Source organism: Schistocerca americana, chromosome 1, assembly GCF_021461395.2.
Source record: "Schistocerca americana isolate TAMUIC-IGC-003095 chromosome 1, iqSchAmer2.1, whole genome shotgun sequence".
Lineage (NCBI taxonomy): Eukaryota > Metazoa > Arthropoda > Insecta > Orthoptera > Acrididae > Schistocerca > Schistocerca americana.
In genome coordinates this window covers 33,145,576-33,170,261 of record NC_060119.1, presented here as the reverse complement: position 1 = coordinate 33,170,261, position 24,686 = coordinate 33,145,576, and the positions used below count along the sequence as shown (strand labels likewise).

At 41.7% G+C, this 24,686-nt stretch overlaps 1 protein-coding gene across 2 annotated transcripts in view; it reads right to left on the bottom strand.

Annotated features, from left to right (window-relative positions):
• LOC124620255 (target of rapamycin complex subunit lst8) overlaps positions 1–20,765 on the bottom strand; it is a 47,875-nt gene extending 27,110 nt beyond the window's left edge. For both annotated transcript variants that reach the window (XM_047146925.1, XM_047146932.1), the window contains exons 1-6: positions 20,459–20,765; positions 20,287–20,338; positions 17,071–17,233; positions 9,047–9,197; positions 8,765–8,967; positions 7,445–7,587 (exon numbers count right to left, since the gene is read on the bottom strand). In XM_047146925.1, the coding sequence (XP_047002881.1) occupies positions 7,445–7,587; positions 8,765–8,967; positions 9,047–9,197; positions 17,071–17,233; positions 20,287–20,338; positions 20,459–20,584 (838 nt within the window). In that variant the 5' untranslated portion in view covers positions 20,585–20,765. The remainder of the gene's footprint in view (positions 1–7,444; positions 7,588–8,764; positions 8,968–9,046; positions 9,198–17,070; positions 17,234–20,286; positions 20,339–20,458) is intronic.
• Positions 20,766–24,686: the final 3,921 nt, after the last annotated feature.

Genomic DNA, 24,686 nt, shown 5'->3' with positions numbered 1-24,686 from the left:
TTTTTAAAAATGCCAAAGTGATAAACCAAGGTATTGCAAAGGCAAGATATCACATAATCAATGAGCCAGGAGAAAAATGTTCAAACAAGGTAGAGAAGGAGAAAAATTATGATTCAGTAGGGCAACGTGGCACAGACGATACAAATAGTAATGACCACAAAGAGGAGGAAAACACAGAAAGATGAAAGATGTGTCTATTAAATTACAATGATCAGCCAGAACACTATGAGCACAGACCTAATATCAATATAAACCTGTCCAGATGATAGAAGCATCACCTGGTGAGGAATAATTGCTAGTCAGACATACGGACCGTGCATGTAGTATCAGTGTGCATGCTGTCTGTGTGTAGAAGGGGGAAGGCGTGTGATCTGTCTGAACTTGACTGAGGGCACACCGGAATGGCCCGGAGGCTCGGCACGAGCATTTCTGAATCTGCACAACTTGTCACATGTTTGAGGAGTGCTGTGTCGAGTGTCTTCAACACGTGTCGAAACCAAGGTGAAACCACATACAGAAGTCGTGGGGTCGGGTGGCCACTCATCATTACAGATGTCCAACATCATAGGGTGGGCAGACTGGTAAAGCAGGACAGGCGGTGAACTGTGCCGGAACTAACATCAGACTTTAATGCTGGACAGACCACAAGTGTGTCCGAACACACTGTGCATTGAAAACTCCTAACAACTGGCCTCCACAGCTGCTGACACATGCACGTGACAATGTTAATACCATAACTTCAGCAACTATGACTGAAATGGGCATGTGACCATCAGCACTGGCCTTTTGCACAGTGGTAGAGTGTTCAAGGGTATGATGAACTCCGACACTGGCCCCCTTCCCGGAATATATGGGATATGTGATGGCAACGTCCTCCAATGACCAACCGAGGCCTCGTTGCTTCAGTGCCACGGTGCATCGCCACTGTTACCTGTACAAAAGGTGGACATACGGGCTACTGGGTAGGTGGTCATAATGTTCTGGCTGATGTATGACACACCTGAAATCTGAACAGTCAACTTAAGCAAAAACACAGTGTTTTGCAGGCGCAAGAGCTGGCATTGGCAGAGGCTCATTCTACATTGCTGGTCTCAGCCTGGAGTAGAGCCCACGTCTGGAGCTTATATGTACTTGTCACACCAACATTTGAAGACTTTTCTCTGGTCACTACCGTTTTGATTCTCTCCTTGCAACCTACAACAGTCATTAGCTGCAGCATGGAAATGCAGGATCTGTTCACCTTGAAGCTTTCTTCTTTAAGTTATTGTCATGTTTGTCAATTTCTATGGCTTTCCTGGACATGCAGGCATGGTAGCTCTCTTTCGCATCACGAACTTCCACATTGGTGAATTTCATTATGTGGTTCACCAGTTAATTTCTTCACCAGTTTTGTTTTGTTTTAGGGCACAAAAACAACTAGGGTCATACGCGACCATGTCAGAATGGTAGAACACGAAGAAAAAGAGAGGAGTTAAAAACAACTACCCATCAATCCCAACTGATGGAAGAGAAAACTGCTAAAAACAGTGACGTGAAGAAAGGTCTACAAAATATGCCATATAGAAACTGAGGCCCAGAACTAAGAATTAAATGGCCTTCACCATATTGCTGTGATGGATAAAAAGTAAAACACGGTCAACAGCCCATGTGTCATCTGCTAAAATGGCCGATAACGGGACCATTAAAAAAAGGGGCATTCCATCAAGAGATGATGGACAGTCAAAAGTTGGGCACAATGTGTACAAAGTGGTGGGGAAGCACCCCTTAACAAATGGCAAATGCAACCTAGTTAAAATGATCTCCTCACAGTGAAAGGGCCCAGAGGAGGTCATCCAAGCCATATGGAGAGGCTTAATAACCCGGAGCTTGTTCCCATGAAGGGAGGACTCCACCTGCTGACAGACAGCAACAAAGAGATCATCGGAGGAAATATAAAAACTAGAGGGTTGAGGTACAAGGACTGCATCCTGGTTAGCGATGTGACCGAGAACAGACATAAACGTCACAGAGGCTCCATCACGAGTGAGCAAGTGACACCTTTCCTGGACCCACTGCACTAAGGGATGGATGGTGTGCAGCACACAGAGGCTTTGAAGGGCACTGAGAGAGTCTAAGCAGATAATGCAATTGACCTGAAACAGGGCAAAGAGCTCTGCTGTAAATACTGAGTAGTGTTACAGAAGCTGATACCGAAAAACATCGTCATGAAAGCATACCTGACACCACAGTCAGTCTGAGAGCCATCAGTGTACACAAAAGTATGTACTATCACGAAATTCCATGGAACTGAAGGCAATAGAGTGAGGCTGGAGTAGTGTCCTTAAGAAGTGAATGAAGGCCAAGGTGAACACGGGCCATCGCAATAAGCCAAGGTGGTGAAGGGTTCACACTCATTCGGGAAGTAGCGTGAAGTCAGGCTGCCGGAGCAAGAGCCGAAACCGAACTCCAGGAGATAACAGAGAAGAGGGACATGCTCCATACTGGCAGTCAAAGGAATCATCAATGAAGGAGGCATAGGATGGGTGGCCATGCACGGCAGACAAATGGCATGCACATCTGCTGTGGAGAAAGTCACGGTGGTAGGACAGTGGCAGTTAGGCAGCTCCTGCATATATACTCTCAACTGGGCTAGTGCAAGAGGCACCAGTGGCCAAACGGATGCCACAATGGTAGACAGTATTGAGAGGATGTAAGAGGACAGATGCCCAGATGCATAAACGAAACACCCATAGTCTAGTTTCGAACGGACAAGGGACCGGTACAAACAGAGGAGATTGGTTCGATCTGCACCCCAGGAAGTACCATTAAGGACACGTAGGACATTGCCAGGTAAGAGACGTGGGAGGACCAACAGAGTTTCCTATCAAGCATGAGCCCCAGGAATTTCGTAGTTTCAACAAATGGAAGAGCAACAGACTCAAGATGTAAAGACAATGGAAGAAACCAACTGAGCCACTAGAGATTCATACAAACAGATTTGTCAGTGGAAAAATGACAGCCATTGTCAATGCTCCATGAGTAAACACAATTGAGACATCACTGAAGACACTGCTCAATGAGACCAGTATGTGGAGAACTGCAGTAGATGGAAAAATCGTCAACAAAAAGGGAATCGGAGATGGTCAGCGGGAGACGCGCCATTATAGGGTTAGTGACGATAGCAAAGAGGACAATGCTTAGGATGGAACACTGAGATGTTTCCTTGGATAAAGGTGTTTGGCTAGGCAGAAAAACTTGTTCTTTTTAAAATTCCTGAAGGAAACGCTAAGGAAGCCCAACATGTAGAGAGTACAGAGGATGTCAGTTCTCCAGCAGATGCCATGCGCTTTCTCCAAATTGAAAAACATGGCCACAGTCTGGGATTTCTGCAGAAAACCACTCATGACATGGGTTGACCAAGTGACAAGATGGTCAACTGCAGAACGCCGTGCTCGAAATCCACACTGTGCAGTGGTTAGTGAATTGTGAGACTCAAGCCACCATACCAGCCGAGCAAGACTCACATGTTTCATCACCTTGAAAACACAGTTGGTGAGAGAAATGGGGCGGTAGCTAGAAGGAAGGTGTTTGTCCTTATCGGGCTTAGGTATGGGTACGACAGTGGCTTCACACCTGCACTGGGAAACGTGCCCTCTGCCCAGATGCGGTTGTATGTATTAAGCACAAAGTGCTTGCCCATAAGAGAAAGGTGCTGCAACATCTGAATGTGAATGGCATCTGGCCCTGGGTGGAGGATCGGGACAAAGTGAGAACAAGATCTAGCTCCCTTATAGTAAAGGCAACACTGTAGCACTCAGAGAAGAGAAGCACTTGGAGAAGAGAAGGGTACCGCCTGAGCCCTCTCCACTCATTTCTGATGGAGGAAGATAGGATGACAGTGGGAGGAGCTCGATCTTGCAAAATGGTGGCCCAGGGTGTTGGAAATAGCAATAGGCTCCACGATGATATCATCTGCTACTGTCAGGCTGGACATTAGGGAACGGATCTTGGTCCCAGAGAGCCGTCGGAGGTTGGCCCACACAACGGAAGAGGGAGTGGAACTGTTAAAAGAACTAGTGAATGAAATCCAGCTAGCTTTTTGCTATCCAAAAGAACATGACGACACTGTGCACGCAACTGTTTATAATGAATGCAGTTTGCCATTGTAGGGTGACAGTTAAAAATGAGGAGAGCATGTCTCAGCACGCAAATTGCATCGTGGCACGCCTCACTCCACCAAGGGACCAGGACACAGCGTGGTAAAGAGGAAGTGCGAGGAATGGAAGGTTCTGCGGTGGCAAGGATAATGTTTGTAAGATATTCCACCTAGTCATCACAATTGGGGGAATTTTGTTTGTCGAAGGTAGCCAGGGAGAAGTTAAGCCTCCAGTCAGCCTTAAAAGCTGTCATTTTGGTGTGCACAGAGGTGGAGTAGGAGGCAGCAAACAGGTAGTACACAGGAAATGGTCACTCGAGTATGATTTAGATAGAATGGACCACTCGATATGATGGGCAAGCTGCAAGCTGGGCAGTGCAAAAGGATAGGTCCCAATGGGAATAAGTGTGCATGAAGTCTGAAAGGAACATGGGTGCTCCTGTGTTAAGGCAGAAGGGGTAAGTTGAGTAAGGTCATCCAAGAGGGTGCCTCTTTGACAGGTACTGCAAGAACCCCAAAGGGAATAGTGTGCAATAAGTGCAATAATCACCAAGCAGCAGAAAGGGGCAAGGTAGCTGCCCTATAAGCTGGAGGAAGTCTGCCCTGGTGACATCATATGACAGAGGGACATAAACAATACAAAGGGAAAAGGTCAAATGAGGAAGGAAAAGGTGAACTGAAACAGCTTGAAGGTGGGTAGTCAGGGAAACAGGTTGACTATGAACTTACGAACAGCATGACTCCCCCTTGAGATAAAATGCTGACCTCTGGGGAGAGGTCAAAATGGACCGGGAAGACGTGAGAGCTCAATGCGGTCGTGAGGGTGCAATTTTGTTTCCTGAAAGCAGAGAAAAAGTGGACACTGTGATTCTAAGAGCGGCCATAAATCCTCATTGTTGGATTGTAGGCCACAAACGTTCCACTGAAGGAGAGTCGTGGCGAGGAGAAAATGAAGGGGTGTTATCTTGGCAGCTGCCGAGTGCCGGCCTTCAAAGAGGGCACACAGGAAGGAGGATCGTGCTCCATGAGGCTACAGGAGCATCAGCATTCTCTTTCTGTTGGCCTGTGTAGTACAGGTCTGAAAAATTGTTGGTGGTGTGCACCGGCGACATGGAGGTTGGCCAGACGAGGGTATCACGTGATGACACAGTCGAAGAGGATCTCCCTCCAAGTCGGCGAAGGAGAAGACGGTTTGCCTTTGTTTGACTTCTTCAAGCCTTTCCAGTTAGCAGAGGAAGACTCAGGTGTTGGCTGGCTGGAGGGATGTAGGAAGTCTTAATGGGAGTATTCCTTCTGCCCTTTCTGGCCTGCCATTGTGTAGCTGGTGACTTCACCCCATGAGGCGAGAGTTTGGTGGCATGTTGCACAGCTGGAGGAGGATACAGATGCTAGCAAGATGGTGGGCAATTTCACAACTGTGGTGCTAAATTTGAGGTCACACGTCTGCGCGGCCACGTCCTTCGTGAAGCGAGATGTAACAAGAACAGTACCGTAGGTGCCAGATGGTAGAATTCTGGGTTTCCGACCAGCCAACAAGTTGTGAACAACTGGGTAAGGCACTTTTCCCTTCACCCAGATCTCCTGGACAGCCCAGCCATTGAGATACACGGGTCAATTGTGGGAGGAGGCACCACGATCACTATTACAGTTGATGCAGGGGGGAGAAGGAGGTCGAGTATCGCCCCCGTGAGCATCCCTACCACAGGTTACACATTTGGCTGCGTGTCGACAGGTCTCTCGAGTGTGGTTGTAATGATGACACTAGTAGCAGCACATCGGGTTCGGAATATACGGTCTGCATGTGATAACTTCATAACGTGCTTCGATCTTTGATGGAAGAACAACTCTATTAAAAGTGAGAAACAGAGTATGTATGGGCACTAAGGAGGCATCTACTCTTTTCATCACCCGACTGATGGCAATGACGCCCTATCATAGAGGTATTGGATTTCTGACTCTGCCAGACCTTAGAACAGCGTAGTGTAAATAACACCAAGGGGAGGATTGAGCATTTGATGGGCCTCACCACGAACAGGATAGCCACGGAGGAGTGAAGCTGCAAGCAGTTGCTGTGCTTGAGAATCAGAAGTAGTCTCCAAACGCAAAGTGCCATTGTGTAAATGAGAGCAGGATTTCACAGGGCAAACAACTGCATCAAAACCTTTCTGATTAATACACGGATTTACCACAGCGAAGGCCTGACAGTCGTCAGTATGTGAAATCGTGAGGAACCTCAGCGCAGCTGAGAGGATCTTCGAATCGTTAGCCTCATTCCGTTTACATTTCATAGCCATCGACTGTGAAGATGATTGGTTCATTGCGAGAAAATCCCCCACGATTGCGAGCATATCCGATGGTGCTCTCCTTCCAACTGGGGGCCCCCTTCAGATGGGGGCACACCTGCCTTAAGTGATTGTTCACACCTCAGGTCACACCTCCCAAACACCTGACAGAGGAACCAATTGGCAATTTGGAAAGGTAGCAGTTCAGGCAACCACCGCTCCATGGGCCCAGCCTGCTCCAAGGGGTATGTGCAAACCCTAGCCCTACCTGTTGGCCTGGAACTGGGAATTACGCGTTACCCTGTCGCCTGTTACGCGTCATTTGCACGGGCCGGCCTTCACAAGTGCATAGGGAGGAAGAGAAAGAGCAACTTCAAACGCTGATGTGGAGGAAGGATAGGAGAAGGTGAATGAAGAAAGAAAAGGAACAGTGGAGAGCATTCTGATACTGACTGCTGAAAATGCAGAATACATTTCCAAAAACAGCCTAAAAATGCAGAATATATTTCCAAAAACGGCCTAAAAATGCAGAATACATTCCCAAGAACAGCAAGAGGATAGACATGCAGCACGGAAGGGTAAAGAAGCTGCAAAGGTTGGGGCCCCGTGGTAGCCAAGTATGAACCCAGCTTACAATATTGTTTATGTTCAGATCCTGGTGCTGAAGGATTGCCTTGTCATTCCCACATACTTTTCCTATGCATAGGATATGCATTATATTCCTGAGAGGTACATATAATCTACAGTCACGAGATTGACTCCAGTCTGCCACCAGCGATGGAAAGTGAATTTTTCACAATGTCAGGTACTGGCAAAATGTCAGAAAATAGTCAAATAAAGATTGGCAGAAGAAATGGAGACATAAAGCCAATAGGCAATGTGCCAACAAGTGGCCATGAAAGGCTCAAATATTTTGTACAGATTTCTCAGTTTATTGATACATTATGTTATACACTTAAACTTGGTAACTTTCATTAGTAAAATGCCCCAACTAACAGCAACAACAAAGGTGCTAGGTAAAACATACCTGTAAGGACATACTGTGAATCTGCACTGAAGGCAGCATCCCAGACCCAGCGTTGGTCTTCATGCTTAAGTTCCTGAAGCAGAGTAAAGTCAGATGTTTTCCATACTCTTGCAGTTTGGTCTGCTGATGTTGTTACAAGTAACCTGCAATACATTAAATTTACCTTAATCCTTTTACAGTTTAAACACCAAAACAAACTGATTAAAAAATCTGTCCTCTATTGCGATGTATCTGTATCTGTGTCATTCACATCAGAATTCCCCATCAAACATAAAAATATCCAACAGCTGACAACCAAAATCAAGTATATCAAAAATATATTGATTTGGGCCTAAAATCATGACATAGAGGGTGTTTCAAAACTCGACAGCAAAACTTCAGGAATGGATTCCTCATACAACAAGAAGAAAAAAGGCTACATCACATGGGTCCAGAAAAGCATCATTACAGATTTACTGAGCCTTCAGTTCCTACAAACTGCAGTGCATATATGTTATGCCAGCTGATACACTCTGGTTATGTATTGGAGAAAATGTTTAAAGTGACCTCCTCCTGACTGAATATAGGCATCCATTTGTTGCCTTTCTGAATTCTGCACATGATCATATATGGCTAGTGTATTTCAAACTGTCTGAAAGGCCGCCACAATGTGTGCATGGAGAGTAGGTTCATCTGGAAAAGCAGTTGAATACACGAGAGACAGTATGTGTCCCCACAGGTAAAAGTCTAGGGGATTTAAGTCAGATGAATGGGGTGGCCATGCAATTGATCCACCTCTAGCTACCCAGCAGTCAGGAAAATGTGCATTCAGCTGCCTCTAGGCAGCAAGACAAATGTGAGTGGTAGCACCATCATGCATGAAATACAGTAAAGTTGTCACGGAATGCAAGTGGCATGTCTTCTGCACACTCAAGCAATGCATTGTGTGAGAAATCTGTATAGTTTCATCCAGTAAGTCTTTCTGGTACGACTTAAGGTCCCAACAAGCTACTGCCAACAATGACTGCCAAGACGTTAATGGAAAACCTCTGTTGGTGATACGACTGGATAGTTGCATGGGGATTGGTGTCTGCCCCCACACTTGCTTGTTATGCAGTTTTCGGATTCTGTCCCTTGTGTATGTCATATATTTTCCTCCAGTAAACAACACTTGTCAGCATGCACTGCATAACAGTAACATTCTCGAATAAGTCAATAACTATTCATTTCCAGACCCATGTTGCCATGTTTTTCTTACTGTTATATGAGGAATCCATCTTGAAGTTTTGCCATTGAATTTTGAAACACCCTGTATAAAACCTACACTTATATAATACTTACGTTGAATCAGGGCTGAAACTGCATTTCAAAGCATAACGTCTATGAGCCTCAATTTTATGCTTTGGATTTAGCTTCGTGGGCTCTTCACCTACTCCTCCAGTGAGACTCCATATGTAACAATGGCCTCTATTATTTACTGCTGCCATGTATGAAGCTTCGGGGTCTATAGCTATATGCTGTATTGATGCTTCAGGTTCAGGAATCTACAGCACAAACAAATAAAAGCTTTCAGTCTGAAATAAAACACATAAATTAGAAAGCAGTTATAGTATTACAACTTACTAATTGTTCATTGTGATCAGTTTTCAAGTCCCACAAATGTATCACACCACTCTGGTCACCAACAACAAGTTCTGCCTGGTTTGGGTGAAGACAAACACAATTTACAGGAGCTGATACCTGAAATATTCTTTGGCACTGGAGATTTCGTGACCTGAAAAGACGATTATAACAATTTCTTTCTTTTGTGCAACATATACTGCAGTACCATTTATTTCACAATGAATAAAAATCACAGACAATATGAACTGCAGACACAAAATAGAGACTGCTTATCACTCTTTAACTGCACTCACAAAACCATTCACTAGATCAAATTATTCGAACTGATGCTCAGTAAAGTTCTACAGTGAAAGACATGTTTCTTCTCCTTTGTGTGATATTACAAGGAATGCACTTACTTGGCCATTAAGTAAGCCATTGTTAGAAGGAAAAATAGATTAGGAAACTGATATACCAGTAAAATGATGGAATTTCCCTGAAGTAAACAGGAACAATGTAGTATGGTGAGACTCATGCTGTGAACTTGGAAGTTTAGGTGCACACAAAGTGATCAGGAACACTGATCTTACTTGTGATTGCTGGCCAGTACCGAATAGAAAATAGAATTAACAAATTATGAGGCAGAACTGCTGATGAATACTTAGTGTCAGGAAGCAAAATGTATAGTACAGTCAATAGACACATTCACATAATAATAAAAGTGATACACTTCTTATCTTTTGAAATTCATAGTTTCTGCCTCAGGAAGTGACAGGGACAAATTGGGGAAGGTTCAAAGGAAGGAAAGGTCACCCAGACCCCACGATGAGAGGAACCGCACCTGCTGTGAGGAGAATCTTTGCATATTCATCAACTGTACTGGCACTGTAAACACCATAAACAGGAGGGAAGGGATTCATCATCGTGGACATCCATTTGATTGTGCCAACTATTGAGATGTATTATGGTGGTAACCCAGTTACTCGCATGCTTACCCAGCTTATCATAAAGGAGGTTGAAGATGATGCATTGTAACACCGAAATCAATACAAGTAAAGCAAGACCTTTGAATACCGCTGCATGTTTCAGTCATGCAGAAATTTAAAAATAAAAATAATGTAGTGAGGATGTCTGCCCTTCTTTTTAACCATTCCCAATCAGATGGCACACTTCACTTCAGTTCATTTGCAGCATACTGTGAAAATGCAATCACTCCACCAAGAAGATTGCTTGCAAATCACTTGTGTCCCATCTTGGAATAGTGCTCAAGTGTGTGAGACCTGTACCAAATAGGATTAACAGAGGATGCAGAATGTATGCTAAGAAGGGCAGCACAAATGGTCACAGGAGAGCATAACAGAAATGCTGAACGATCTAAGTTGGCTGTCTTTTGAAGTTAGATACCAAAGCCTGCTTCAAATCTTATTATTTTTTTTAAGAGTCTTGATTGCAAAAAATATTTATTAAAGTGGTACCATTTCAATAAATTTTAAAAACTATATACAAATTGCTGATTTTTTAAATTTTTTATTAATTTATTTTTTCAAATAATGTTTTTCCAATATTATGAACCTACTTACAAAGTTTCAAGAATCAGTAATAAGTGAAAAATTTAGAAATGTACTTCAGTTCCCATGTACTGCTTACATATGGGACTGCAAAAGTTAGTTAAAGAGTCATTTAAGCAGTCTTTCTTCCCACACTCCACATGTGAAAGGCATGGGAAGAAACCCTAACACATAGTACAATGTGAAGTGTGGTGTCACCACCAGACACCACACTTGCTAGGTGGTAGCCTTTAAATCGGCCGCAGTCCGTTAGTATACGTCGGACCCGCGTGTCGCCACTATCAGTGATTGCAGACCGAGCGCCGCCACACGGCAGGTCTAGAGAGACATCCTAGCACTCACCCCAGTTGTACAGCCGACTTTGCTAGCGATGGTTCACTGACAAATTACGCTCTCATTTGCCGAGATGATAGTTAGCATAGCCTTCAGCTACGTCATTTGCTACGACCTAGCAAAGCGCCATTACCAGTTACTATTGATGCTGTAAAACATGTACCATCAAGAGCGATGTTCACCATTTACGGATTAAAGTTAAGTATTCCAACAGCTATGCCATTTTTTGCCAAAGTCTAACTTCCTTGTCCTGTTCCAGACCTTATGCCAGCCTGCATGAGCTAAAACGCATGCCTTTCGGCTTCCTCTCATAGTGGGTTGGCTCTCTTGCCAATCCACAACATGAAGTATTCTCTACCCTGCACTTCACAGTAGTTTGCAGAGTATGTACATAGATGTATATGTCAAGTAAAAGATAGTGGAAAATAAAAGTAAAGGAGTTTCTGAATATTATCCCATTTCCATCCAGAGCAGCTTTGCATTACCCACAAAGTATCCTGTTTTCTCGTGACATAATATGTAGTATAATCTCCCAAAACGCTTTCCTGTTCCACATGACCACAACATTCCAGCTTCATTTTCACATCATTAACAGCTTCAGTTTGTTAACACATCAGCAGATAGTGCCTAGCAAAGGTTCCAAGGTATGTAAATGGCTCACAGACTTCTTAAGTAACAGAACCCAGTATGATGTCCTTGACAGCAAGTGTTCATCAGAGATAGGGGTAGAGGCATGAGTGCCTCAGGGACACGTGACAGGACTGCTGTTATTTTCTTTATACATAAATGAACTGGCGGAAAGTGTAAGCAGCAGTCTACAGCTGTTGGCTGATGATGCTGTGGTGTAATGGAAGATGTCACCATCGAGTGACTGCAGGAGGAATCAAAATGTCTCAGACCAAATTTCTAGTTGGTGTGCTGAATGGCTGCTAGCTCTAAATGTAGAAAAATGCAAGTTAATGTAAATGAGTAGGGAGCACAAACCCATAATGTTGAAATACGCTATTAGTGGTGTACTGCTTGATGCAGTCACATCAATTAAATATCTAGGCGTGACAGTGCAAAACAATATGAAATGGAGTGAGCATGTAAGGATGGTAGGAGGGGAGGTGAATGGTTGACTTTGGTTTATTGGGAGAATTTTAGGAAAGTGATGTTCAACTGTACTGGAGACTGCATATAGGATACTAGTGTGATCCATTGTTGAGTACTGTTCAAGTGTTTGAGATCAGCGCCAGGTCAGATTAAAGGAAGACACTGAAGCAATTCAACGTGAGCTGCTAGATTTGTTACCAGTAGGTTCGAATGGCATGCAAGTATTATGGGGATGCTTTGGGAACTCAAATGGGAATCACTGGAGGAAAGACGACATTCTTTTTGGGCAGTTCTATTGAGAAAATTTAGAGAACCGAAATTTGAGGTTGACTGCAGAATGATTCTATTGCTACCAACAGACATTTTGCATAAGGACCATAAAGATAAGATTAGGGTGCATATGAAGGCGCACAGACAGTTATTTTTCTCTCACTCAATTTGTGACTGGAACAGAAAAGGAAACAACTACGAGGGTGGTTTGAAAAGTTCTCGGAATGGAATAGAAAAAAAATTCTGACATCACTGAATTTTTTTAAATTTTTCAATGTAGTCTCCTTGTAGATTAATGCAGTTGGTCCAATGATGTTCCAGTGCCTCGATCCCATCTTGAAAATGAGTTGCCTCTAGGCCTGCAAAATAGTTGTCAACTCCGGCTACCAACTCTTCATTTGAAGTGAATCTTCATCCAACAAGAAAAATTTTCAGTTTTGGGAAGAAATGGAAGTCTGATGGAGCCGTATCAGGTGAATAAGGCAGATGTGGCAACAATTCATACCTTAGTTTGTGTAATTCTGCCATAGCGATGGCACACGTGTGCAGACGCACAACACAAGTCGTGGCATCCATCTTGCAGATAATTTTTTCATCTCTAATTCTTCAGTTAAAATGTGATATACCCTTTCAGACATCTGGCAAGCATGAGCAATTTCACACACTTTCAATTGGCGATCCTCCATTACCATTCTGTGCACTTTTGCAATGATTTCTTGAGTAGTGACACATCTTGGCTGAGATGTGCGCAGTTCATCATCTAAGCTCTTCTGACCAAATTTAAATTCGTTTGTCCACTTGGCAACTGTTGAATAACAAGGAGCAGAGTCCCTCAGTGTATTCTGGAAATCAGCATGAATGTCCTCTGCTTTCACACCTTTCTTTATGAAGTACTTAATCACTGCTCGAATCTCAATCGCAAATCACTACAAGGGAACAACAACAGACCCACGCGCCACCACAGCTCTCTTCCAGGAGCACTGATCTAGCACATGTTTACAGACAACAGTCCAATGAATATCAAGTGAACAACTTGTTGCGCTAGTGCTGACCTCTCGTGGTAATTCTGAGAACTTTTCAAACCACTCCCGTAGTAATGATACAGCGTACCCATCATATGTTGACTTGTGGAGTACGTATGCAGCTGTAGATAGGCTGAGCTATGATAATGATTTCAAATGACTGTGCTCGAATATAGCTCGGGTTTCAAGATTACAAACATTGGAGACAATAATAGCTCAGAAACCAGACAGCACTTGTATGAAAGCAATATATGAATATCTGACTGCAAGCTTCTTGTTGATCCCTGCAATATGTGTACAGTTTATGGAATGACTTTAAAAGAACAGGAGTAAATCCAAAACAGTACTAGTGTTCATGCCATGAGCCGCATTAGTCTTTTATTGGTTCTTGCAATTCTTTTCATAATTGCATAACATTTTTTGAAGAAGAAAAGGTACCATTCAATTCATGAACTCTTAGAAACAAAATGAGACAATAATGCTTTGTGTAACAATCACTCTGTTTCCTGCATTCTTCCAGATGCCTTTGTATGCCTCAAATCCAGCATACTTTGGTTCTCTTTCTCAGAAGAAACTTTCTTATCTCATTTCTCAACCATCCCAGGTCCATTCAAAGGTTGTGAACAAACAAAAACAGGAAAGGATTTTCTAGCAGGTAGCAACAGATAAATATGATCAAATTTACTTTGAACATCATATTTCCTGGTTCTAATGAAATTCATGGGAATGGAATATTAAAGTTCAAACCTTTCTTCCTTGATTAATCACAATTTTGGGTATGGTGTTAATGTGTGCATTTTATTTTTAACAGTTACACTACTGGAAGCTGAAAAATTAGGACCCTCAAGTAATGGTCCCTGAGAAATGAAGTTTCATTCACATATAAAACAGGGTGTACATGGTACATGATCATAATCACAGACCATATGAGGTTTGAGAAGTCTGATAAAAATGTAAGAAAAAATGTTTCATAAACAGCTCACTATATTTCTCCACATAGCCTCTTTTGAGGGATAAACACTTGGTCCTCCAACTTTTCCATCCCACTGGAGAAATAGGTTCTCTCTAACTCTGCAAAATACTTTTTGACTGGAACTATCACTTCCTCATTTGACGAAAATTTCTTCCCAGCAAGCCAAAGGTTCAAGTTAGGGTAGAAGAAGAAGTAACCTGGGGCTAATACTGGTGAATAGGGTGGGTGAGCAACCAAGTCAAGGCCAAATTTATGCACTTTTGCCATTGTTATTGCTGATATGTGGGATGGTGCATTATGCTGATGAAACTGTACTTTTCTGTATGACAACTTTGGTCTTTTTTCAGCTGATGCAACTTTTAAATCATCGAAAAATAAAGCATAATACAATCCAGTTATGGTTCTGCCTTTTTCCAAGTAATTTATGATGATTATTCATTGTAAACCCCCAAAAAACAGAAGCCATCACCTTACCAGCTGACAAAATGGTCTTGCACTTTTCACCAGCCTTTGACCATTGTTTCGACTGCTGTTTTGACTTGTGAGTAATGATGGATCCAGTTTTCATCAGCACAAAAAGTCCTGCAGATTATGATTAAATATCACCAGACATTGTGTTGAAATATTAAGCCAGATGTGCTTTTGACTGTGTGGAATTGGGGCAGCCAAGTTGCACAGAGCGTCTTCATAGCCAACTCTCTCTGCAGAATATTATGAACTTACTCAGTTGAGATGCTCACAGTCTCAGCAACTAAATGAATTTTTATTCGGCAGTCTTTTATTACCATATCACGGATTTTGTCAATGGTTTCCTTTGTGGTGACCTCAACTGGATGCCTGGAGCCTGCTTCATCTTTGGTGCTCGTCTGCATTATTAAATTCATTAATTCAAAAGTATATGATCTCCAATGATGGTGCAGAGTCCATGTGAACTTCATCCAATTCTGTTCTGATCTGTGTGGCAGTTCAGATTTCACTGCTGTGTTTCACCTGGCAGGGCCAAGAACTTGGTCCTGGAGGTTGCTTAAAAAAAGTGTTTGCCATTCATGTCTATAGCAGCAAGGCCATGTCTGTATCTAGCTGTGCTGCCCTATTCTGCTTTTGCTATGCATTTAATTTACCCCACTAAAAAGAAATTATATAATAACTATGCCTGCAGTAACTATTGTTATGCATCATTGAAAAATAAGTGATACGAAATAAAATACTGAAAAATTCAGAATGGAAGATAATATTTATGAAACTGTAAACCAATACTCATTCTGTCCTGCCAGACTGGAACTTGAACCTGGAGATCACATTCGGCAGGCAAGCTGATGGATATCTCAGATAGAGCACTGTAATAAAATGGGAACTATGGTATTCTGCATGTATCCTGGATGATTTCATGTGACCTCAACAAATACCACATGTGTACTGTCATTGTAAGCCAGTACTCGCCACAATACAAAGCCCAGATACTATCCAACATTTGCCACTTTCTTGGACAACGCTTTACTCACAAATTAAATCCTAGATATTTGGGCAAAATTAGCTCCAGACATGAAACATAACTCTTAACTGTTCATTCTCCCAGTTCCATATTTGGGTACAGACATCGAGGTGGGCTGCACAGTGATGAGAGGTGAGAGCAAGATTTGCGAATGGTATCCTAGCTCACTCCCATGCCACTGCAAATGGATCCTGATGGCCTCAGCTGAGATATAGTGCATAATTATTCACAATTAGTGCTGCAATCAGCAATGGATGCACATCTGATGTGTCGGTATATGCAAGTGTGGTTAGCCAGGATGAATAGAGTAATAAAATGGAACACCAACAGCCGTCCTTACAATGTTATTTATTACATGACTTTCAGTTTTGGTGCTTCAGTGCACGATCATCCGGTCTTGGCTGATGCTGAAGGGATTGACACCATTTGTATACATGATTCATCAGTAGCCAACATCCATAAAAATAGTTATACATGTTGGCCACTGATGAATCATGTATACGGATGGTGTTAACACCCTCAGAGCCATCTAAGGCCTGAAGATTGTGCACTGAAGCACTGAAACTTGAAGCCTTATAATAAAAGGCACCATAATCATGGTTGTAGGTGTTCCATTTTATTACATAAGTGAATGGTGGAACTCCCTCAGACCTCCAATACACGTATGGACATAGAAAAACAGGATGAGTACTGGTTTACAGTTTCATACATATTATCTTCCATTATGACTTTTCCAGTATTTTATTTCTTATCACTTATTAATGCAAGCATAGTTATTATATAATTTCTTTTTGGTGGGCTAAGTTAAATGCATAGCAAAAGCAGACTAGGGCAGCACAGCTAGACACAGACATAGCCTTGCTGCTATAGACATGAATGGCAAACCATTTTTTAAACATCCTCCAGGACCAAGTTGTCGGCCCTGCCAGGTGATAAACAGCAGTGAAAGAGGGGAGAATTCCATAGTTTTGTCAAGTGTTAGGCTGTTGTCAGCCAGAAGCCAAGGTTAACACAGGATTTTAAATATCAGACCTCTGACATGGAGAAGAGAGATTTACATACATGTACAAGACTGGTGTGCTTCCAAGCAGCAACCAATTACAGTACACCTCCAAGTCTTTAATTCTTAGATAAACCTACTCCTTTGTACCTAAGGCATTCATATTTTACTCATTTTCATTTTGCATCATACTCACCATCATTAGTGACATTACCACAATGAGACACTTTGTATAATTTAAATCTGCATATCTTGCCAATTATCAGGACACATAGAAATGCATTAAACCAACCTTAGATCCCATATTCTTGCACTGCAATCTTCTCCGCCAGTAAACATCCATTTCCCATCCTCTTGAAAGCCAACACCAGTTACATTCTTCGACACACCTTCGTAGTTTATCACAGGATTTGGGTTATTTGAAGTTAAATCATACATTCTAATATGTTGGTAACCTATAAACATAAGAAAGCCTCATCATGAAAGAAGTTGTTCAGCACTCAATATACATTATATACTTTGTTCACGACATACTGAACAAACTGCCAGGGGTGTGTGTAGAGAGGAGGGGGCAACCTCTGCCCACCAATTCCCAGCACATGAGCAGCTGAGTGGCAAATGCAGGGTGTAGTATGGAGAGATGGAGAGGTGGGAGGGAGACACAAGCTACTCGGAGACACAAGCTACTCTTTTGTCACACAATGCTGGCACTATGCATGTACTGACCGGTTTGCCACAACATGGCAATCACTTCGTAACAACTACAGTACACGAGGGTAGTAGTATTAGATTATCAATGTCAGCAGCGACCTGACAAAGCATTAAGGGACCAAAGTTGACTGACTCCTGCTGATTCAGAATTTAGGGTGCCCTCATTCAGGACATTGTGAACAAACCACAGATTATTCTCATTTTCAGTTTTGAGATACAGAACAAAGGAAAGAAAAAATTAAGAGGCATTAAAGATGGTTTTGAGTATAAAAAGTAAAATAGTATAACAATAAACATAAGTTAAGAAATCATGTAAATGCACAGAACGTTGTCTTATTGTTCACTGAACAAGTATACTATAATTGTAAACTGAGCTTTTCACATAATGAAAAGTTGTAAAATGATTCACACAATGTGAAAATAACTTCCTAACTTTCATTCTTACATGTAGCTTGTACAAATTATTTTGTCTTTCCTTCTTCTCTTAAGGGTCAACGAGCTCATGAAAACTGTAGGTCATCATACTGGAACTCTACCACAAATTTGGTTATATAAGGAATGAAGATCAGGGTTTAATATCCTGTTGATGATATCATCTTTACTAATGGAGCAAGGGTTCAGAGTGGGAAACGATATTGGCCACATCCTTGCCTTAGGAAATATTCCAGTATTTTCCTCAAACAATTTATGGAAACCACATAAACCATCAATCTGGAAGCTTGGCATGTGTGGTCAAAGGGACAGGGAGCGGTAACATGAAAACAGTGCCAAAATGACAAGAAATTTCAGAAAATTACACGCTATGTCCAACACAGCACATTTTTCAGTAGCTCACTGATCACTAGCCTACATGAATGTGCTTGAGAACTGATCAGCTGCAGAAAGTATTTTGGGCAGGAAAAGGCACACATTTGCAAGCTTGCCTGCTGTCAAAAACAAATCAGACAATGTTACTGAGTCAACACACTAAAATAACTGCTGTCAGACAGGAAAAGAAAGACCCTAAGCTAACAGTAAGACTGAATTTCCCAACCACAAGTGGAAATCACTGAAAGAAACATAAATTCCTTCATTTACAGGCTCACACATTCAAAGTCCGCAAATCTATATTCATTTCATCGTCACTGATGTGCAAGTCGATAAAGTGGCATCAACTAAAAGGCTTGCACCAAATGGCCAAATGCCACAGAACTGCCCACCCACAACTGCCATACACACATTTATTTCTTTTATTTTCTTTTATTTTTTGTGTTCACAATGACAGTGCTGAATGAAATACCGATAATGGTGAGAGCACACTCTGCTTTAAATTGTGTGAATTATTATACTTGCAACCTATGCTACAGCGGTTAACTAACCACTGATGTAAGCCAGATATTTTTCTTGTTATATTACAACATTTTATGTTGTTACTATTATTACTTATTCCTAGGCAACCATAGTACGTCAAAAGTGGGAAAAATTATAATTGCGGGGAAGGGGCAGAAGACAGCAACCAAACTCTGGATCTGTGCCTGATGGCCAGGTGGAGATTTGGAACAGAGCCATCCTAAATGCAAGTCGTGTCTTACCAACATACTACCTTACTTGCTAGGTTTGGCAACAGGCTGCCAAACCTGTTCAAATTTCTTGGAACAGTAGAAATTAACTGAATACAAAGTAACAGGCAAAAGAAGAGTATTTAAGCTGTTATTTGCCCAGAGCCTGTGTATGTCCCTTTTCCACAATGTGACATATTTATGCACAAATTCAATCTGTTTCCCTTCTTGTTATAAACTAACTTTTGGTTTTTCCTGTCAATTTAATCTAAACCAAGAGTAGCACATAACATCTGCAGAAAATCATGCAAGTTACACTCATTAAACTTCACACCATGAAGGCAAACTAACTTGGCTGTAAATCCGAAAGCTTTATATCATTAAAAACAGTGCATGTCTGATTACAGAGAGGATTAATTATTAAAACTGATAAAAAGAAGTGCTGTTCTGATAACAATCACTTGTAGAAGCACTTCAATGTGTTACAAAGAAAATATGCTGACTTAAGCACCACACTACCGCAACTGGTAATTACTTTATTTCTGCCTATGTAACACTTTGGTCTATGCTAACAGCTTTCAGTGTACGAGCTTCACTAACCTCTGAACTCTTAAAAGAAATAATTAAGACCCTGAAATTGAAAAAAAAAAAATATAATAAGTTGATCTTCATCAATGCGTCTGTGCATGATATTGATATGCCATAACTTGCCTTTTCTAGTCTAAATCACTATGTGCAAATCAAATGTTCCGAATTTTAACACTGTTAAGCAGGTGTAAAGAAAAGAGGGTTGCAGTAACACCATCTGAAAAGTGAGAAGTATTACCCATAAAAATTATCAAAAAAAGCTCTTTCAAATGTGATCTCTACAAACATAGGAAAAGTTATAGTTATTATTTCATGTAATGATTAATACACTATTTGTGCATTATTAGTGATATAACGTACATAAACAAAGATCAGTCAAAAGATACACAAAGAATGCAGCTTGTAACCAAAATGTGTTACACAGCAGAATAGTGTCAGCACATTGTCATCCTGTGTAGTAAAATGACCTGAAGATGAGCATTTGAGATTGTCAGAATTGGTAATCTGAACTGTGTAACTGTGGAACAAACTGTGTACACAATTCTAAAGTTACATGCACACTGAGACCTCAAGAAAGTTCCACATCAGTGATGAAGAAAACAAAAAATGACTACCATATTTCATCATGAGAGATACTTTTCTAGTCGACTATATAAAATAAATTAACTTACCTGCCGCAGCAATTAGTTGTTTATCGGGACTGATATCCAGTGAGTTGACTTGCTGTTTCTCTGTCAAGGATACACAAAATTACTTGAACATGTAAATTCAAAATCTGGTTTTTTAAAAAAAATAATAATAAATCGTTAACACACTATAAATGCACGTCTTGTCTAAGGATACAGAATCAGTGTGCTGAGCTGTACGCTGACAGACGCCAGTATGGGCCTGCCATAGCTTTATTGTATGATCATATCCTCCAGTTGCCAATATAACCGTTTCATTGAGGCCCTGACTATCATTCGTCATTTTTTATAGCTAACAGACGATTTACTGGCTTCAAATCGATTAATCACACTGTTACTCAGAGTAACATAATATTCCGGTTGTCAGTAAACAATAAAACATAACGTAAATCGGAAATTTGCTTAATGATTTTGTGCCGTCACTAAAGCTTCTTTATTTACTCACACTACATCACTTGTAAACAATAACATCGTCCAAAGATATACATAAAGATATATCACAAATAGGACCACAAGCAAACATAACAGTCGCGACACTTCGCCTCGATTTTGTTGTCCACCGCGCCAGCAGCGCCCCAAGCGGCCAGTAACTTTAACTGTGAGTTCGGCGCGATCGTGAAAGCAAATAGTGGTTGTTTATTTTGATTTCCACAATGGTTTTTACTAGCGGGAGCGTTTGTAGCGCAATAAATTGCAGCAACAACAGGAAGAAGACACCACAGCTGTCTTTTTTTAGGTTTCCTAAGGATCCTGAGAGGTATATACCATCATGTTGCTGAACTGTATCGTCAGGATTCACTTGCAAACTACATGTGTATTAATGATTAATGTTTCGTTTTAGGAGCAGAAAATAGCTAGTTAATAGCAGACGAGAAGACCTTATTAAAAACGATCCAGTTTAAATATATAATAATATTAATTTTTGTTCGCTATATTTCGAACAAAACCAGTTCATGCACGCAGATAATAATAAAGTCGTGTGGAATGTAGTACCCACACTGCTTGACATCCCAAATAAGCCATCTCAACTGACGATAAAGAGGAAACTGCCACAAAGATTCGACAATCCATCTAAAGCTGTAAAACAGTCATAAGCAGCCGGTTCAGCTGTCCATGTTTCAGTGCCAGATTCGTGTGAATCGTCGACACAGACCTGCTTTGACGATGAATTGGTTAGATTAAGTGCAGTTATTCGTGTCTTACAAAATGGTAATGTTTGGTATGTATTTCATTCACTTCTGTTATTAGTCACTTAATTTTCCTGGCCTCCTTCGTGTGATGACATTATTTTGTTAGCACCTTGTTAACTGACAGATTGTTTGCAAATTATTTAAATATCTGGTTTTGCGTGAAATGTAATGTAATCAGCTCATTATAATGTTTTGAACATATTTCACCTACTATTTGGCAGTTGCTTGTCCCACTTAGAATAATATAAAGATGAAGGTCGTACTTGTGGCAACAGGCGACAATGACACAGTAGGCCTACAGAACGATAAATAAGCTGTCGATCGCGTTTGCATGAAGAGGTACATGTCTGTGCTTCTTACGTGTGAATCAGAGTGTTTACATTATTTTGATATCAACGAGGTAAGTTGCAATTCTATCCAGCGTCACAAAAGTTTCTTCATGAATGTGTTGTAGCTTGGCACGCGATTCATGGTTTTCGGCCATACTTGCGCTTATTTTAGAAACATATATGCCTTCTGATACTACACACACCCTTGGAGGCAAGAAAATAACTCAAATATTTCGTAAATTACGTAGGAAATGGATGCAAAACAAACATGCTTACGACGCGTCTGATGTTCACCTTACTCGCCGCTTGGAGCGCTAGTGTAGCTCGATCTGTCAAACGGTAACAACTTTTACAGCAGTGAGTGTCGCGACTGTTATGTTAGACTGTGAACAGGACGCTCTTCTAAATAATCCATCTTGAATGAACATTGAACACATCGAATTAAGGTCGATTCACACTAGACATCAACGGAACGAAAAGGACCTTTATAGTGACATAGCGAGAACTTTCCCATTTTCGATCAGTGAAAGTGAGGTTATGAGATATGTAGTTCAGTTGGTCTGGGAAATCATTTTTTTTAGCACATCGTTTGTAGATATGATACAGGGTAAGGGGTACACCGGTACAGTAGTCGTTGTGACTACATGGTCAATACTATCAGAGAACATATTAATGTTCATTGGTTGTACATATGGTATCAATAGTTGTTATATGTGGCTACATGGTCAACACAAAGGAAATTTAGACGGACTCACACACGCAACGAAAATGGCACAACACCTAATGAAATACTGTATTGGCACTGCAGTTGCCTATGTGAACACCCACTTTTCAGTGGCGTCACTCAAGTTTTTGTCATGCCATGAAAAGTTCAACTTGGTTGTGATACATTAGCTGAGTAGCTTTCAGAACGAGCAGATATGTGTGTGGGGCTGCAGCAATTCATTCCATCACATGGTTACTCAGCCATTAGAATCTGTCGTTTCAGACATACTGGTGGTTCAGAGCCATATGTTTCGAATGCTAAGGTTTTTGAGCTTCCGATTGTTTCAAATCAGAGTTGCTGTTACAGGAAGATTTTGGTACAAGTGGCTAGATATACAGCAGCTTTTGGGCAAAATTGTCGTCGTTGGTTGCGAGATGTGAAGTGGCGAGGGTTGGTGTGTGTCTCCTTGCTACTGCATGCCACTTTTTGTGGATCTTCGAGGGCCTATTTGCTGCTGCAAAAATTCCTTCTGCCCTCAGAGATGTAGGGAATTTGCATGGCAGGGCCTGGACGTTGGCCAGATGCCCATGTGTGGCAGGTGGTAGGGTCATTGCAGCACCGGATACGTATAACAGTGCCAATGAAGATGACCCCTGACACTCTTTGGCAGCCCTCAACTTTGTCTCCCTTTCCTTGCCCAGGCATGGAAGATGCAGTGGCGACAGATGTGACGTAGTCCTCCAGGACTGGGTTCACAATCCAGCCCAGGAATATACTAGGGTTAGGCTCCATACTGAGTGAAACATAATTCATAAAATCTTCGCACATCTGGACCTGGCAGAGGAGAGGAAAATAATGGCAAGCGTTCTACAAACTAAGAAGTGTAGGGAGAAAACTAAACAAGAGTATGCAGAAAAACGAAAGGTAGAACAAAAAATCCTCCACATACCATCCAAATAAAAGGAAGCAAAGGCAAAACGGCGTGCCAAATCACCAAAGCACAGGATCTAAGGGCAGCACAAGGGGCCAAATGCCCTCACTGTTCCCCTATTTCCCAGTGCAGAACACATGAAGATCTTTTCCTGGTAAAATCAGCCAGAGTGACAAAATAAAATTGACATCGAAGATTCTTCAGGACTGAAATAGCATCATGGTCATGCTCAAGGAAAACTAAATATCCCAGTACACCTTCTCAGCAGGTGCACAAACTTCACTCAAAGTTGTGTTCGGGGGCTTCCCTGCTTGCACAGAGCCTTCTGATATCAAAGAGGCTACAACAACCGAAGGTTATGACATATAAGCAATACAAAAGCACAGGTCCAGCATCGATAACCCACTTTATTTAGCGACTCTCACAGAAACACCACAACATAGGAAACTATTCCAGGAGACAAGGCTGACCTTCCTGACTGTCACGCCAAAACCACTGAAAAACGGAACAAGGACAGTGCAGTGTTTCAATTACCAGGTTATAGAACACATTAACTCTGATTGCAAAATGTCTCTAAAATGTGTTCACAGTGCAAGAGACCATGGATCTAGGGCTGTAACTGGAAGCAAGGCGATCCCCTGAAATGTGCATACAACACTTCACAACTGCATTTACAGAAGTCATCAAGCTTGTAAATAAACTCATGCAGACCATGACAAAGAATTCTGTAAACTCTCCGCTGACATTAGCTCTGCAGTTAGGTCCTCGCAGCATCCTTCGATCTCCAGTGTCGCAAAAATCCACCATGACTAGGGCAGTTGTGCAGGATTTCAAATTGGGCACATTTTAAGCCAATTGCCTCGTTCAACAGGCACTGGAATTCCAACAGCTCCTGGCGGACGAAAACGTTGACATATGCCTGCTGTCAGAGACTCACTTTAAACAAGGAATTTGAGTAAAGGCACCAGACTACCTCAACTACTGACAACACTGATCTACTCCAGGGGGCGGGGTAGTAATTTACGTCCAAAAGGAGATTCCGCACATCAAGTATACCTGCCAGACATAACGTTGTTGGACACTAACAATAGAGGTAGCGACAACCACAGGTCCAACTGTGGTTGTGACATACCACCCTTCCACCCACACACTAGAAGAAGACAACGTAGCAAAATTAGGGGCAAGTTCATAGCTGGAGGCGACCTCAACACAAAACACACAGATTGACA